The 17,499-nt window shown below is 37.9% G+C and overlaps 1 protein-coding gene across 1 annotated transcript in view; it reads left to right on the forward strand.

Moving 5' to 3' along the window:
* LOC107294663 (synaptotagmin-like protein 5) overlaps window positions 1-17,236 on the forward strand; it is a 20,077-nt gene extending 2,841 nt beyond the window's left edge. Inside the window, exons 2-6 of the mRNA XM_015823915.1 lie at window positions 1,796-2,174; window positions 7,973-8,185; window positions 14,875-14,990; window positions 16,182-16,317; window positions 17,079-17,236. Of these exons, the coding sequence (XP_015679401.1) occupies window positions 2,056-2,174; window positions 7,973-8,185; window positions 14,875-14,990; window positions 16,182-16,317; window positions 17,079-17,187 (693 nt within the window). The 5' untranslated portion in view covers window positions 1,796-2,055 and the 3' untranslated portion in view covers window positions 17,188-17,236. The remainder of the gene's footprint in view (window positions 1-1,795; window positions 2,175-7,972; window positions 8,186-14,874; window positions 14,991-16,181; window positions 16,318-17,078) is intronic.
* Window positions 17,237-17,499: the final 263 nt, after the last annotated feature.

Below are 17,499 nucleotides of genomic sequence, written 5' to 3' on the forward strand. Positions count from 1 at the left end.
TTGATCACATCTATTTTGAAATTTAACATCAAACGATTGAAACATCTCAGCCATTGCGGAGACCAAGTTGTGCAGCTCTCTAACAAGAGGCGGTGGAGGTGAAAAAGATAACGAAGGTGACAAATGGAAAGTTTCAGAAGTTAGTTGAGATGTCTGAGACATCAGGGATGTAAACGGTCTCAAAGTTAAAGGCACGATTGTGATTGCAACTCAAGGACTACCTGAAATGCCAATTATGAGAATCCAATTCAAGTCAGACTGATTGGCATATCCTATAGATTCATTGGATGCAAATTTGGTCTGTTCCTGTCCAGATAAAATAGATATTTTACAATGTAGGTAGCATGAGAATATGGGCAGGTTCTTTTCAGAGGTGAGATGTATTACATCATGCTTGACCCTTGCTGGCTGGGGAGAACAGACTCAGTGGCAAATGATGAATGTGTCTTTGTGATACAGAATGATTTTTTTCATCTGTAAAAATGTAGTGGTGAAATTTTGTACTGTAAATTATTAAGTTTTTAACAGAATTCACTATTGTAATATTTGGCAAGGTCTTGAAGTGTATAGTGGAGTATTATAGCTCTATAGTATTCTAGAAAAGTGGAGGACATCAATTACCTGGATCTATTTCAAGCTGACTTTAAGGCTTGTTATGGGAGAAAGACTAGTTGAATAATCTCCACAAAGAACTAGACAAAGCAAAATATAGTTCTCTTGGTTCTATTTAATTTCTTAATGGCTTTTGTTAAGTTGCAGAAATCATTTTAAAAGGTAGTGCTAGGAGATTCCCATTCATCCAAAATCTGTTGGCTTGTGATGTCCTTTAGGTATCCATCTTCTCTTCTAATATTTAGCTTGTACATGGTACTGAAAGAGACTGTTCACGAACTATTCCAGTATTGTTGTGGATATGCAACATCTATGGTTTCACCTTCCCACATAATACTTGAATTACACAGACACAAACAAAATCCATCCTGTATATGTATAAGTATTGGTGTACAATAGGTACCATGCTAATGACACTCTTTTTTCTTCTTTCGGTCAAAATCACTATTCAGTGTTGAAAATTGGCAAACAAATTGAAGTTTGATCCAGAGGAGACAGAAATACTATAATCTTATTTAGTCAGATGGAAGATCAGGAAATATGATTCAACCTCTGTTAGACAGAGTTATCTTTGTGAAGACTCAGAAGCACATCTCAGTTGGACTGCTGAAGTCAGCCTGAATCCAGGAGTCTAGGGATTCCTTGTTCGATTCCAAGGATCAGTATTAATTTGTTCAGTCAAAACAAGTTTTTCAACTGTGTCTGTTCCTGGAAATGAAAAATCTAACTAGAATCATATGAAATATTCTCTTTGGCAGGTCCAGAATGCTGCGGTCAGACATTGTTCAATTGTTGAAATAATTTCCCTAACTATTTTGTTTACTGGTAAAATTCAAAGTGCTGATCATGACATTAAAAAGCTTAAATGATACTGAATCAAATACCTAAAGTCTGGATTTTCCCTGGATTTAAGCAGAACTTTAGTCATCAAGATGGAAATTGCTTTTGAGGAAGGGGCAGTGTGAGTTATGAATGGTGTCTGTTTCATTTTGATTGTCATTGCTATTATTTTTAATTGTCATTCAATTTCAATTATTATTTCTATTAATTAAATATTCCAGTTGTGCAAACAGGTGGGCATTCACTATTGTCTTGAAATTATTAAACATTGAAATCATTCAACAAACGGTTTAAGTAAATGTATATTTAATTTTAATTCTTAATTTTGTTGTTTTCATTTCAGGTAAAAGGACTCAGGGCAATTATTAACTTGAGGATAACCTATGAAAGAAGTTCACAGCATGTTCAGGAATTCAAGCAAAAGTTCCAGTGAACATTCAAATAACTAAAAATGACCAAAATCTCTTTTGACACTGATATGAAATATATGAATTAGCTCCTGACAAGAAACTATAGCACTTGGATGTTTCCAATGATGCGCTCTTAAAATCTTATTGCCTGCCAGAAAACACCTCTATTAAAGAATATAACAATTGAAGGAACATGTCTAACAATGCAGAAATACTCAATCTATCGTTTTTATTAGAGCATGAAAGAGAAACAATCTTGGGAGTATTAAAAAGAGATGAATACTTGAAAAAATTGGAAGATAAACGAATCAGGTAATCATTAAAATATCTATACTATTTAAACTTCGAAATATTAAAGCTTGGTTTGGAAATGTGTTAGTAGCGATAGTTATAAATGTTACATTTTGCTCCTTTTTCACGTGCACAGCTTTGGCATTAAACTTTTTAAAAAGATTATTCTTTGTGATAACTGGAGCCTAATTAGAAATTGTTGGTATGAAACACATGTACACATGCACAATATAGTCCTGCATAGTTTCACAGAAATCGGGATAAGTTGCCCAAAATAATAGCTGTGTCTAGCACTAACATTATTTTTGTGTGTACTGTAGCACAAACATTTCATACTCGGTTGAAATTATTGAATCTGGTTGTATCTTCTGGTGTCACTGATATACGGTAATATGCTCGTAGGTTATAAGTTCTTATACAAATTCTTCTTTTATTGTTATTTCTAAGTTAACTAATATTGTGTATTATAGTTCCCACTATCTAGCTCAGGGAATGCATTTCATATTAACTATAAATCTATAGTATGGACTATCATTATTTCTTTGTTTTTCAATATTTTATAGAAAGCACACTAGTTAATTACTGTGTACATTTTAAAATAGTTTAGGCTTTTAACTAATCTTGGTATTTTTTTTTCCTTACATTTTTGTACATAGTAAGGAAAGAATTTTGCACTTGCCTTCTCTTAACACAAATAATGTGCTTCAGTTTAAAACCCAAATGGCACAAATGAAGCTGCTGGTGCACAATAAGCATTAATAAGCCATGAGCAAAACTGATGTTGGCAATTTAAGAAAATGGTTAGTATTCAAACTACGTACTATTTTTAAAGTTTTGTACTTTGTATTTCTACTTATCCTGGTTCTAAGCAAGATAGATAAACATAGAAAATTGGCCAAAATCAAATAAATCTTTTGCAGAGAATAGAAGAGGAAATCAGTCACAAATTAGCCTCCGTAGAGGGAGAAATCTTCAGCCCGAAGTCCATACCACTCAAATCTTAAAGATCAATATTACAGCTAAGAAGCTGACTGGTTGCTCTTGGGCAGACTTTGTTAGCTGTAAGTTCATGTAGGTCTGTGGGTTTAGATGCACTTTGCCTTCCAGAAAGACCAGAGTCGGTAACAAAAAGATGATTGAACAAGCAGAGCAGAATGCAGGCTGTGATTCTTCAGTAACAGAGGAGTCTGCAGAGTTGTTGGAGTGTACCTATATATTTTTAAGAATTTTTATTGTAATAGTAAAATCTAATACAAACTTTAAAAAGAACATAAAAAGGAAAAAGGGCAAGAAAAAAGGAGAAAAAAATAAGAATAAAATAAGGAAAGGGAAAATAAATATATAAAGAAGTAACTTGTAACCCCAACCTTCATCATAATAAGTATAAGTAAATCTAATAACTCTTCATCCCTTCTAAGGTTAAAAACATTATCTCTTCATCCCATATCCCATAATTTATCTAAAAACGAATCCATATCTTTTCAGTTCTGATGTCAGCAGATAGTCCTTAAAATGTTGCCAAAGATAACACCGTATCTTGTTTTAATTTGGTCAGATAAATCAAGTTTATATTCCTTCCTTTTACTTCTAACAGTCTTAATCTTTAGTTCCTTCAAATACTGTTGTAGAATTTGATTTCTCTTCATTTCTTCTTTGTCTCATCACACAGAATTCATAAAAACGTTAACAAGCTTCTTTTGTAAATCCAGAAGGGAAAAAAATTCTGTTATAGTATTCTCTTTGCAAAATTCTCTGTACAGGATGGCTCTCCTGTACATATCTCATGGACACTTAGGTAACAAAATCATTGTTCTCCCAGTTACCTATATAAAACTGTTCAGAATTTGGCTTTCTGTTTTAAACTGCTATTTTATTGTTTAGGTTTGTACACATAACATATAGGTTAATGTCTTTCTTTGGAATGGTAATATATTGATACTGTAATTATTCCAGATCCATTGATGGGTTAATAGAGCTGTAAAATGCATTATTTGCATCCTATGTACCTTGTTCATAATATTTGAATTAAAGTTGTCTTTACATATTAGCTCAAATAAATGAAAATGTCTCTCTTTTAAGCATTAGACTCACTGATTTCAAAGGAAAGAAGGCCAAGTGTATAATCTACAGTATTTTAATTGAGCATCTATGCACTTAGATTTTTACCTTTTAAAACCCACTTTTTGACAAAAACTGTTCTTATTCTCCATGTATATAACTGTGTTGCTATTGAGTTTATTCTGATGTAGAAAATTCTATTTGGCATTATTATACAAGAGACAGTATTTGTTTAGAAATTGGATTGAAAGTAAATGAAGTTCAGCTTATTCCTTTGCCTCCTCTACTGCATGTTCTTCAGAAACTCTTAATTACTTCAGTTCTGAAATCAGAGTATATTGTGACAATCATCAAATGATTCAGTTTTGAAGATACCAGAGGGAGATGCAAAACACAGCTGCAAGAATTTATAATGAACTAAAGCGGCACCAGGGTTCATCTCATCTCTATTCTTCTTTTCTTCAATTCTTGAGATTATTGGGAGTTCTTTTTATTCATATCCTGGCCAAGGTCAGACCTACAGTACTTAAGTTAAATGGAATAGCTGGATTTGGATGTTTTTAGACCACCTCAATATATTTTTCTGAAAATTAATAGTTCTAGATTTCCACTGGTTGTCCTTCAGTTCGATAGAGAAAGTAGTATTTTTGCAGAAAACAGAGCTGAAGCATTGGAAGAGCTGCCTGTCTTTTATTTAATAAATTATGCTGCATAGTGAAGAATAAAGGAGAAGCATATTTGAGCAGAGGTTTGGAACAGCAGCTCCAGACTAATGACATCGGTTAATCAAATAATTTGATTCAGGGCATAATCATTGCTAAATGGTAGCATATGTGTTTTGCATATTAACAGTCAAATTGCAGCCTCTGACATCTTCATATTGGCCTGAGAAACTGTCTTGTTTTGCAATCCCTGAGAGTTGCTGATAGTTACTGTATCACATGTGGATTAATGGTCTAACTGGATTAATGTGAATTAATAGTTCTCCTTGGGAGTACCAGAACCTGTTCCACGTTGGGATGTTGGCCGAATTAAAATTGTAGCCATTATTTCCTTGGGATATTAATGAGTTATTAATTATTATTAATCCAGACTTTACATTGGTGAACCTCAGTCCCTCCTGAGATCTTTGTTTTATCAAACTGAAATTTTGCCTGCTATTTACATATACTTGCAGTTTATGGAAGTCAAAAGGGTATGAGAGACATGGGAGCATTTTATTTTATTTGAAATTTCCAGTTTGCCATTCACTTCTGAATTATGTTGTATTGCAGTGGTTCTCAACAGGGAGTCCATGAGGGCTTGAAGAAATGTTATGATTTAAATCTTGAGATACTGTAGGTCTTGGGGTCCATGGCCTTGGTCTGTGGCCACAAAGGGTATTTAAAGGAGGTCTGTGGGCGAAGAAAAGGTTGAGAACCAATGTTGTACTGTAATGTGGGAAAAGTGTATTGATGATGGGCTACTGCTTAAAGTCATATTCTTTAAGACATCTGCTCTTCCCCCAGATTATACATGCTTACTTGCACAATGTCTCTGCTCTGCCCCTTAGGATGGGGATCTGCATGGGGCTGGGAGTGGGGAGAAATAAGAAAATTTGCACATTAATGTTATCATGCAAATACTTATGTCAAAAGTTGGGATACAACAGAGTATTGGTAGCATTTGCATGATGAAGTCATCATATCTATCACCATTTTGGTGCCATTTTGGTTAGTTATGGAAGCTGCTAGCTATTAGCTAGCAAAAATAATATTAAAGCAGTTTCTTCTTCCTGCACTAATGCAGTATTTGTCAAGTGAATTGGGCTTTAACATATGAATGTATGTGTGACTCAGAGTGCCTTATCAGTGCCAGTACAAATGTTAGAGGACAAAAAGATGACTTTTGTAGCTAGTGCCAAGCTAGTATGTCAGAGTTGGATTAGATGGAATGAAAGGGTAAAACAGTATTGACTTGAAAGAGATGGTGCCAAAAAATAGCAGAATGGGTATTTTAGCATTATTCTTCTGAAGGTTTCCTTATCTTTTTGGGAGCAAATGTGATGCCTTTGTACAGCTCATAATAGGTTTAATCTTCTGTATCTTCCTTTTCTGGAGGAAATGCATATCACGCTGTATAAATGAGGCACAAATTGCTGTATATGCTTAACAACTGCATCTCTGCAGGATCTGCATAATTGTCTTGTGGAGACAGAATATCAGGCTGTTTGCTAAAATTACATTGTGGGATTCAGGAGTGAGCTCCATCTAATGCAGTGAAACATTAATGTATCACACTTGAATTATTGACCCAAATTGAACAAAGCTTTGTCTCTTACTGTAAGATAATCAAATTATGATACATGTCCCAGCCATGTCAATATGATTTCACACTCCACATCCATTTGCTTCATCTCTTTGCCTATAACTACTTTTGAGCAGAGCTTGTTTTATAATGGATAAAATATTTTATAGTACCCATGACAGAACAAACAGTCTAGACTGAAACTGTCACCAGTCCTGGCCTGCTCCTTCATTTGGACAGCCTATCTTACTTGTAAGAGCCAGTTTTAATGGTTAAGGCACCAGGCTAGAGACCAGGAGAGCAAGAGTTTTACTCTTGCCATAGGCACAACACCAGCCAGGTGACTTGGGCCAGTTCCAGGTAGTCCTCGACTTACAACAACTCATGTAGTTACCATTCAAAATTGAGCTGAAAAAAATGATGTAAGATGATTTTCATACTTACGACCGTTGCAATGTCTCCATGGTCACATGATCAAAACTCAGACACTTGGCAACTGACTCATATTTATGAAGATTGCAGTATCCCAGGGTCATGTGATCACCCTTTGTGACCTTAGAAGCAAGAAAGTCTTGTAATGGGGAAGCCAGATTCACTAATTTAACAATTGCAGTGATCCACTTAACAACTGTGGCACGAAAGGTGGTAAAATAGGGGAAAATTCACTTAAATGTTTCACTTAGCAACAACATTTTGAGCTAAATTGTGGATGTAAGTTGAGGACTGCCTGTACTCTCTCACACCCCATTGAAGAAGGCCATGGCAAACCACTTCTGAAAATGCTCCCAAGAAAATGGCAGATACTAGTACCAGGAGTTGACATTGAACCGACAGCACACACACATCCCAACTTTAACTCAGGAGCTCAGGTAGCATATATGGAGCACCTCTTTCTTATTTTCCTGTGCAACAGATATGTTGGGCTGAGAAAATGGGCCAAAGTGACCCAGAAAACTTCCATGATTGACCATGAACTAGAACATGGGTCTTCTCACTACCAGTCCCACACCTTATGCGGGTATACCGGCATTTCATTTCCCAGAAGTCCTGCAAGCTAGATGGATTTTGTATTGGGATTTACGTATCTTTCCTTTTGATTGCAAGGCTGCTCTGTAGAAAATCACCCTATGAATATTTTATGCTCTCTGGGAGCAAAGGGTTAAAAATATTTTAAACTAAGATGGTCCTCAATGTATTAACCCCATCCTCTTTGCCCTTCAGTTTTAAGATGGAGAAAGTGATTAGTATACAAAATGCAATCAGGCACTTCATTTATCTTATCAGGCTTGTTTAATGTACTATAGTATTACAATTATGAAAAAATATTGGGATGCCTCATTAATAGATACACATCAGTTTTTGATGCTTGTCTCAAATTGTGTCTTGCACAAACCTTTTGACTATTAATGAAACAGCAAATTCATATATTTCAAGATATTTTTGTGAACCTTCTGGATTTTTCTTTTCTTTTCTAGAAAACTAAAGAATGAGTTATTGGAAGTGAAACGTAAAGGTGGACGGCATCACCAACAAGATAACATCAGGGTCTGCACTCGCTGTCAGAAAAATTTGGGCTTAATTTTTGACAGAGGTGACCACTGCCAAATATGTGGCCTGAGAGTTTGTAACAAGTGTCGTGTTTTAGCAACTGACAGCAGTTGGAAGTGCACAGTGTGTGATAAAATTGCGTAAGTCTTGTTTTCTAATACCAGATTAATTTTCCTGATCTCTTTACTTTTGCCAAAAAATATAATTATCAATAGGCAGGGATGGTAAGAAAAGTAAGGACATTTGGGGCTTAATTTGTTGAAACAAGACATTCATCCGAGGTCAGCCATTTCCTGTTAACAGGGCACTGAAGTGAAAAATGTCCAGGGAGGTGTTAATAAACATTACCTTGCTTTAAGGACTCAAGGACTGTTGTGGGTGTGATGACTCAGAACCTCTTACAGACTGCAATGGTAATACTGAGAACATTTGGTGATTTGTAAGAATACCTTGTACAATAGCATAATGGTTCCCCGCGCCAGGAAAAAGGTTAAAAGAAAAGAAAAGCATGTCATGCATTCTTAATGTATTTAGATGACATGTGAATGGTTGATGTAGCAGATCTCCAGAATAAAAATCTTCTCAAATTCTGGAGTGTACAGAAATAAAATTAAGTTTTGATGTTACTACGTATTATTAGCGTTATTGTATATTTAAATATAAAACAATGGAACTTCTAAACATCTTTTAACAGAACATGAAGAGAATGACAAAAGAAACGGTGTAGCATATTATCAAAGATCAAGTCTCACTTATAACGTACATGCAAAAGACATTTTAGTAAATCCTCATATGAAGCTTTCTTAACTTTGGGAGGGAGGTTCGCTGAGAAAACACAAATTCATACTCAGCCATGGAAGCTTATTGAGTGACTTAAACCAATGACATCTCTCAGTTAACCATATTCTACAAAGAAGTGATGTTAAAATTAGAGGAGAGAAGGACATGGTTCTGCCTCAAGATATTACCTATGAATCTTCAAAATGAAAAAATACTGCCAACTTTTTAATGTATAGTAAGGTAATTGCAATACATTTTAATTTTTAAATATAGCTGAAGTTTAACAAATTATGTCAGGGTAATTAAAGTTGCTGGTATTAAAATCTCCATTCTTGAAATGTCTAGTGCTCATTGCCTTGTTGTTTTCAGTGTCTTCACTGAAATCTTTAACTGCTCATGTGATCCTAGCAACAGAAACTCAGAACGATGCAGAAACTAATACAGCATATTCTAGGGCCTATCCTCTCCATATTTGCTCAGGTCAGAGAGATCTTTAGGGTAGACAATTTTGACATCCTTCTACAGCATCCTAACAAACTAATTTCACTTAGGTGTTTGTTGATATAGCAAGACTGAGTCAAAATACATGTTGTTCTTGACTTACAACCAGCGTTTGAATGACATTTCACCATCACAACAGCCTCGGAACAAGTGATTTAGGGGCCAATAAAGGACTTCTGGCCATTGTAAACTGTTGTGCTAACCCCCCAATCACATGACCACATTTCCTGCGCCCGATAACCTGTTTCGATTTACAATTGGTTGCCAAGTGCCTTGGGATCATGTGATTGCCATTTGCAGATTTTCTTTTATGGCTTTCCCAGAAAGTCAATGGAGAAGGTTGCAAGCAGAGGTGACATTGGATTTGACATCCATTTCCCCAGTACACTGAGGGATTTTCCCTCCCTTCCCTGCAGGGAGGGGAAATCCTCCCATGTACTGGAGGAACAGACCTGAAACCTGGCAAAAATGCCAGTGAATGCCAAGATTCTGAGCCTTTCAGAATGCTGGCACTCACCAGGATTTCCCCTCCTCACTGGAAGATTCAGAAGACTTCTTCCTAATAGGCCATTTAACAACCTGCACGGTCACTTAATAACTGCAGCTGGGAAAGCTGGGATTGTGGACATTCATGTGGCTCCTCACTTAACAACCACCTCACTCAGTGACCAAGATGTCAGGCCCAAATCTGGTAATATGTGGAGGGCCCCCTTTAAAGTGCATTCATCCCTGTTTTGTGCACAGTTGGGGTAGGCCCAGTTCAGTTATGCGAAGCATGTCAGTGCAAACAAGGCATCTGTCTTTGAAGTGTGAAAGAATCTGTGTCCTTGGAAAGGCTCTTGTGGCTTCTTTCAAGATTGTTGCCCTTGCAGAGGTCCATCCATACGTACGCAGGGCAGTTCCAAAGAAATGTCTCTTCATGCACCTGCAGAGAATCAGGGATATTTTCCAAAGCAGCTACTTCAATGTTTTGAGCAATAGCAATAGCACTTAGACTTATATACCTATGCATAGGGCTTAACAGCCCTCTCTAAGAGGTTTACAGAGTCAGCATATTACCCCCAACAATTTGGTTCCTCATTTTATTGACCTCGGAAGGATGGAAGGCTGAGTCAACCTCAAGCCAGTGAGAATCGAACAGCTGGCAGTCTACAGAATTAGCCTGCAATACTGCATTCTAACTACTGCGCCACCATTGTTTCAGGAACTAACAGAAGGTGAAGTGCCCCTGTCCTAAAATGCTAGCTTAGTCAAATAAAACTCCCTTCATTTAGTATAAGCTTTAAGCAATAGCAGGTTAAGTGAAAATACCAAAGCTTGAGTATCACAATGATGCCAGTTATTTTTATCCTACAGCTATAAGAGATTTCTAGATTAAGATCTTTATTAAGTCTGCCTTGTTTATTGCTATAAATAAACAGCTTAAGGTTTCATTTTTACTTTGTATGCAAACAAATTGAAACTCTAGCTTTTCACATGCCTCTCCCTATTTAGTAAATAAACCTAATTATACCAGAGGGTTTCCTTGTTCCATAAAAATACATGAGATATATTTGAGTAGGCAGCAGCTTGGATGGATTAGTCATGATTCAAGATATATATTACATGCTTTATAGCAGGGGTGTCAAACTCAATTTCATTGAGGGCCACATCAGCATTGTGGTTGTCCTTGGGGGGGCAGGTGGGTGTGGCCAGGGTGGGTGCAGCCTACTGGGTGGGCATGGATGGAGTGGGTGTGACCTACTGGGTGGGCATGACCAGCTGTACATCATTCATGTTAAGGGTGCCTGTGGGGGCCTGGGCAGGAGTGGGACAGATCTGAGGTCTCTGGCAGAAGGGGGTGGGACCAGGGCAAGTGCCAAGGCATGGTCCACTGGAGGAGCCTCACTGTTCCTCTCAGGCCATGCGGGGGGCTTGATGGTGGTGCGGGCTGCCCGGAGCCCTGGACAGCAGAAGTCAAATGCCCAGCCTGGCCCTCGAGCACCCGCGGCACCAAGCCCAGCCCCACTTCCCCAAGGGGGCACCCAGCTGCACTTACCTCCTCCTCAAGGCTGCTGCTGCTGTGCTTGCTCTCCTTACTCAGGTTGCTCATGATGGGTACGAGGGCAAAGTCAGAGGGAGGCCCATTCCCTCTCCATGAGAGGAGACCCGGCTTTGTATCCAAAGCTTCCTTAGCAATAGGATGGGAGACTCCCAGGATAGGCCAGGAGGAGGGGGCAAGGGAATGGTGAAAGGGCAGCAGGGCAGGACTAAGGCAGGACTTCCCTCAGACCCTCCCTCTCCTTCCTTCCTTCCTTCCTTCCTTCCTTCCTTCCTTCCTTCCTTCCTTCCTTCCTTCCTTCCTTCCTAAGTACAGAGTGGTGGGAAAATATTTGAGATGAGGGAGGGAGAAAAACAGGCAAGAAACACAGCTGGGGAGGTGTCACCCTTCATGAGGAATTAAAGAAATGCACCATCGCCTAGAAGTGGCCAGCACATGGCTCTCATCTACTTCACATATCTGGCTTGGTGGGCTCTGGGGGAGGGGATGCCATGAGCAGCGTGAGAGTCAACGTTACCTGCGCAATGCCACCCAGCTCTCAGCCTGCCCGGTTTCAGCAGGTAGTGGGGCGCTCTCACAGCGCTGAGAGGTTGAGCCAGGCGATGCGAAGCTCGCCATCTTTGCACCTTGCTGCCTGCTGAAACCAGGCAGGCTGGGAGCTAGGCGGCCTTGCATTTCTTTTTGGATTTGCGCCGCCCGGCTCAGCCTCTCGGCGCTTTGAGGAGAGCGCCCCGCTGCCTGCCGAAACCCCTCCCCCAGAGCCCATCAAGCCAGATATGTGAAGTTGGTGAGGGCCATTTTCTGGCCACTTCCAGGCGATGGTGCACTTCTTCATTCCTCACAAAGGGTGACACCTCCCCAGCATGCACCCAGGGGGTGAGGCCGACGCAGCAGGGGCTGGTTCCTTGCTGTTTCCAGACGGCCTTGTGGAGCTAAGACTGAATGCATTTCAGCATAGATGGCCACCACAAAATTGTACATTGGCTCCCGGCCAGCCTGGGCCAGGGCTAAGGCAGCGGGGGCCGTTCCCTCACTGTTTCCAGGATGGCTTCGCGGGCCACATGAAACCACTTCGTGGACCGCATCCGGCCCCCAGGCCTTGTGTTTGACATGTCTGCTTTACAGTAATCATAGTCACAAATATTAATCTCCCTGCTCTGGTGTTTTCTTGAAGGGATCCTTCTTAAACCAAGAGTGGCCAGTTGATGATTTCAGGGTAGTCATCCACCAGAGGCTGATAAAGTCAACATGATGGCTCTGACCCACTGCTTTTTATTTCTTTGGGTCACTTGTGGTTCTTGGTCTAATTCCAAAAACCCACTGTAAGGGATCAGATCTCTGGAAAAAGCTCCCTTCTTTTACAGCCTGGTTCATGGGAGGAAGGAAGGGAAGGTTTAAAAGAAAAAAAATGCCACTCATTCATTAGCTGACTTGCAGCAATCAACAGGGGGGAAAAATTGCCGGCTTCTACTCAGAGACTAATTTTCAGCTTCATAAGAATCTTTTAATAACAGTGTGTGATGAACTTTACAAGAACCCTGAATGCAACAGTTTAATTTTAATGGGTTTATTTGGCTACTTGTTCAGACTGACAGGACCCCTTGCAATCACAAATTTGATTAACTACTTCATCTTGATATCAATTTACCTTAAATAACCCATTTGAAACCTTAGTTTGTTTATATTCATGACCACAAGACTTTATTGCTTGCCATCTTGGTATTATGAACCTCTGATTTCTTTTAGCTCTCTAATAGAAGAGAGACCCTAAGGTCCTTTCACAGTAAGATATTTGTTTTGATAAATAAAATCCATAGAAAGCAATTGTTGCCTAGTGGGGCTCAGCCCAAACCTTGGCATCAGTGGGCACAGCCTCCTGGCTCTGTTGCTACTGCTCCTTGCTATTTATTCTGCTGCCTTGTTTTTCTGAAAATGCATGCTGTGATTCAAGAGAGAAGAGTGAGGGAATAACTTGGTGTAACTTGGAATCTCCAACTAGAATGGGGGAAGAAAGGAAAAGACTGGTGGGCTTGGAGTTCTTGCAGGAAAGGAAGTGACAGAGACCTGATCTCTGAGAATTCCTGAAGCCTTTATCTGGCTGTTTCCAAGAGAATGGTGAGATTCTTATAAATAATAATAATAATAATAATAATAATAATAATAATAATAATAATAGTAAAGTTGGAAGGGATCTTGAAGGTCATCTAGTCCAAACCCCTGCTCAGGCAGGAAACCCTATACCATTTCGGACAAATGGCTGTCCAGTCTCTTCTTAAAAACTTCCAGTGTTGGAGCATTCACCGCTTCTGGAGGCAGGTTGTTCCACTGGTTAATTGTTCTCACTGTCAGGAAGTTTCTCTCTGATTAGCTCATAGTCTTGTTCTGATTCCTTGCACCTGACATTTGTCCTGTACACTTCCTTAGGGTAGAAAAAATAAGCAAAGGACATAGATGCAAGATAGAGGAAAGTGTTATCTTCCCAAGAATCTCTAAAACCTAGAACTAGTACTATGGCCGTGGGCCTTCATAATTCAGGCAACAGATGAGGAACTGATATACATCTGAGAGATTCTTCTAAGGCTCTTCGTGCTGGTGACTGCCCTTGTATTTGAAACATGCCAGCAAAATTTTGTTTGGTATGAGCATCAGGCTGTTGGGTTACAATTGTAGAGCTAAACTTTTGTTTATTTTTGTTTTTATCTCTTTTCAATCTTAAGATATACTTTTTTGGAAGCCTAGCAGAGGGGAGTCATTGGATGAGATATATTTAGAACAAAGAACTGAAGTGTTAAGCTTTCATTCTTTGTCAGATGCAAAGGATGAGGACCATACCTTAAGTTGCAGCATAGAAGATTTATTGAAGCCAATACACAAGAATTTAGTCAACAGTCAGCACTAAATTGGCACTACATAAGGGACAAAGGAATTCAAGGAGGGCTAGACTTGGATCATTTGTAGCAGCATAAGGACTCTAGGATGATAGCCTGTTTAACTCCCCCCCAGCTCTGTCTGCTCTTCTCCTACATCCTTTGTTTACTCTAAGTTTTAATTGCATATATTTGCATTATAATGTATTAATGACATCTTAAAGTGGACTTGATGAAACATTGTAGCTTAGTGTAAATAATGGCACAAATTTTTGGTGTATTGTTTCCAGTTCATTCTCTTGTATTTACATAGGCGTGGGATGGGTTTTTTTGTCTTAGTAATTTCTAAAGCAATACTCACAAATATCTTGGATGGATGAGGTAACCAGAGGACTAAGTGACTATTCTAACTGTGAGAACAGTTAACCAGTGGAACGGCTTGACTTCAGAAGTTGTGGGTGCTCCATCACTGGAGGCTTTAAGAAGAGACTTGACAGTCCCTTATCTGAAATGGTATAAGATCTCCTGCTCAAGGAGGAGGTTGGACTAGAGGACTTCCAAGGTCGCTTCCAATTCTGTTATTTTGTTAATGCCAACTAATGGTTAGAGTGACTTCACTGTTTTCATTTTTTTAATACAGGCAACTTAGGGTAGTAACAGGTGAATGGTTCTTTGAAGAGAGAGCAAAACGCTTCAAGCAGTCCAAGCTCCTTGGAACTGATATTGTTCGGCAGTCTATTCTTCGCAAAGCTCCAGGTAAAAAACAGAAAAGCAAAATATGTACTTCCAAATAGACATATGGGGGCATTGCTGAACTACAGGCTCCCAACAGCTCCAGCTTGTATGGCCAGTGGGCAGTTGCATATTGGGAGACTACTGGTATTTGAGCAACTTTGGAGGACCACAGTTGTCCCAAACTGATTAAAGTATTGCTGCTTTCTTAATTATTCTTTGCATTTTTGCAACATAGTTAATCTAGAGCATTCCAAATATATTATCAGTACAATACATTACAATGAATGCTAGTCTCTTATCCCATCATCTTATTGGTAAAAATAAGATCCTTCAAGCCAAGTACTATATAACAATGCAAATGCAGACCCTGGGAAGACATTTCACCACATCTTGGGAAACTGTTGCCAGTCAAAGCAAATTATATAGTCAGGCCTAATAAAGAATAAGCTAACTTTCTGTCTTACATGGTAAGACACTCTAATGTCATCTTCCCAGGGAAGATTTTACCAAAGACAGTGCACTTTATAAGGTTATCCATTCAATATAGTTTCTTACATATATTGCAGTACCCTTACCCAATCTGATGTCTTCAAGATGTGTTGGGGCCATAATTCCCAATTGGAAGTGGCTGGGGATTCTGCGAGGTGTAGCTCTAATGTATCTGGAAGGCATCAGATTGAGTAAGGCTGCATTAGAATAATCACACGGAGCTATTGGTACCAAGAATCATATTTATCAATGATTCTACTCTTTCTGTGTTACATGAAGCATGCTTGACTTCTCTTTGATTTCTGATAAACTTTTGAGCCTAACACAACATATCTGTGAATAATGTTTAAAGCTTAAATGGTTTGGGATTAATATTATGAAAAATGTATCCTACTACTGCATATATTCCTACCTACCCTCTCCCTCTATCTGGCTTTCTATTGATAGGCATATGGTGAAAGGATTTTATGGGGAGTATTTCCCACCCCTCACCCCCTATTTTTTCATTTATGTTAGTTGGCCAGAGTATTACAGTATACATAAAAGAGAAACATGGTATATACCTATATCTAGACCTAATAAAAACATATCAAATTGTGAGTGCTTTTGCCTTCAGTGATCCCAGCTTGATTTAGTGAATATGTATCATTTGGGAAATTGGCTTAATTTTTTTCTTCAGTGTGTAGGAATTTTGTTAAGATAATGTGTTTCTTTCATTTTAAGATTCTTCCTCTGAACTCTTAGAAGGCAGATCCAAAGATCATTCTCCAAAAACCTTAGAGGATACATCAAAGCAAGATATGTTAGCTTCACTTACAAGTGGGACAAAATTAGTTCTCACTGGGCCTAGGAAAATAGGGTAAAGTATCCTTTTATAAAGTAGTAAAATATTCCTATAGTTCCAAAATAGAAAGTAAAGTTTTTTTTATTATGAATGAAAAATTGTTACAAATCTTCAGTTTAGTTCAATTATAAGCATTTAAAACTTTTCCATAAAAATTATAGTCATTTCATTTTATTTACACGATTGAAAGTAAAATTCTACTTTAAAAGGGGATTTCAGTAACCTAAACACTAACTTTTTCTCATCTAATATTTCTCATCTTTCTCATATAAATTGTTCACTTTACAAATAGTTTCTTCCAATTGCCTGATAATACAATTTTGAAGTTGACTGGAAAAAATATGGACAATAATAGTCTTACTCATAACTGATATAGCTGCAATAAAATCTTGAAATCATAGGTAGCAAGAAAATTAACTATGAGAGCAGAGTTATAGATACTTTAATAGGCTGTAAAGAAAATGGACCTTGGGATATTTTGTGCACGTATGATCTTTCACTCAGTATTTTATTAGAGTTTGAGTAAAGCATATATACTATCTAGAAAATGTTTATCAAAATTATAATATGATATAATCTCCAATTTAGTCCTGACCAGAAATTTAGTGGGATTTGTAATCTAGTCTTTTTGGAAGACATCAGACAGGGAAAGGTTACAAAATTGTATAGATCATTATTGATGAATATCTTTAATAACAAGCAAAGTAACATGTAAATAGTAGCACTGCATTTTGTTTTACCACCATATTGTTTATGTTTATATCTATATTCAACAGAAAGGTTCTTAAGGCAGTCACTAAAGAAGTTGTAAATATGAAAGCAGAAGATGGTAAAAGCATTAGCACAGACTCTGATGTCCAAAGTGACCACATTGCCAATTGGTAAGATAAAATAGTAATATTAATGTTTCATTTGCTATTTAGAACTAATACAATTATTGTAAACCTTTGTTAAAAAATTAAAAACTTACAGTAATCAAGAGGAACTAAAAGTAGGGAAATTCAAAAGTAAGTATGCAGAAGTTTGCAGTACAATCATAAAAGAAAATAAAAATCTCAAAGTAACATTAATTTGATTCTACGTAACAAAGTCTCTTATGTCAGTTTAAGACTTTAGTTAATTGTTCAAATCAACATTATATACAATAATTAATGAAAATAATAAGTATAGTAGAAATTATAAATGAGGATAATTTTC

The sequence above is a fragment of the Protobothrops mucrosquamatus genome, unplaced genomic scaffold (assembly GCF_001527695.2).
Source record: "Protobothrops mucrosquamatus isolate PMUCROS unplaced genomic scaffold, P.Mucros_1.0 scaffold2046, whole genome shotgun sequence".
In the NCBI taxonomy this organism is placed as follows: Eukaryota; Metazoa; Chordata; class Lepidosauria; order Squamata; family Viperidae; genus Protobothrops; species Protobothrops mucrosquamatus.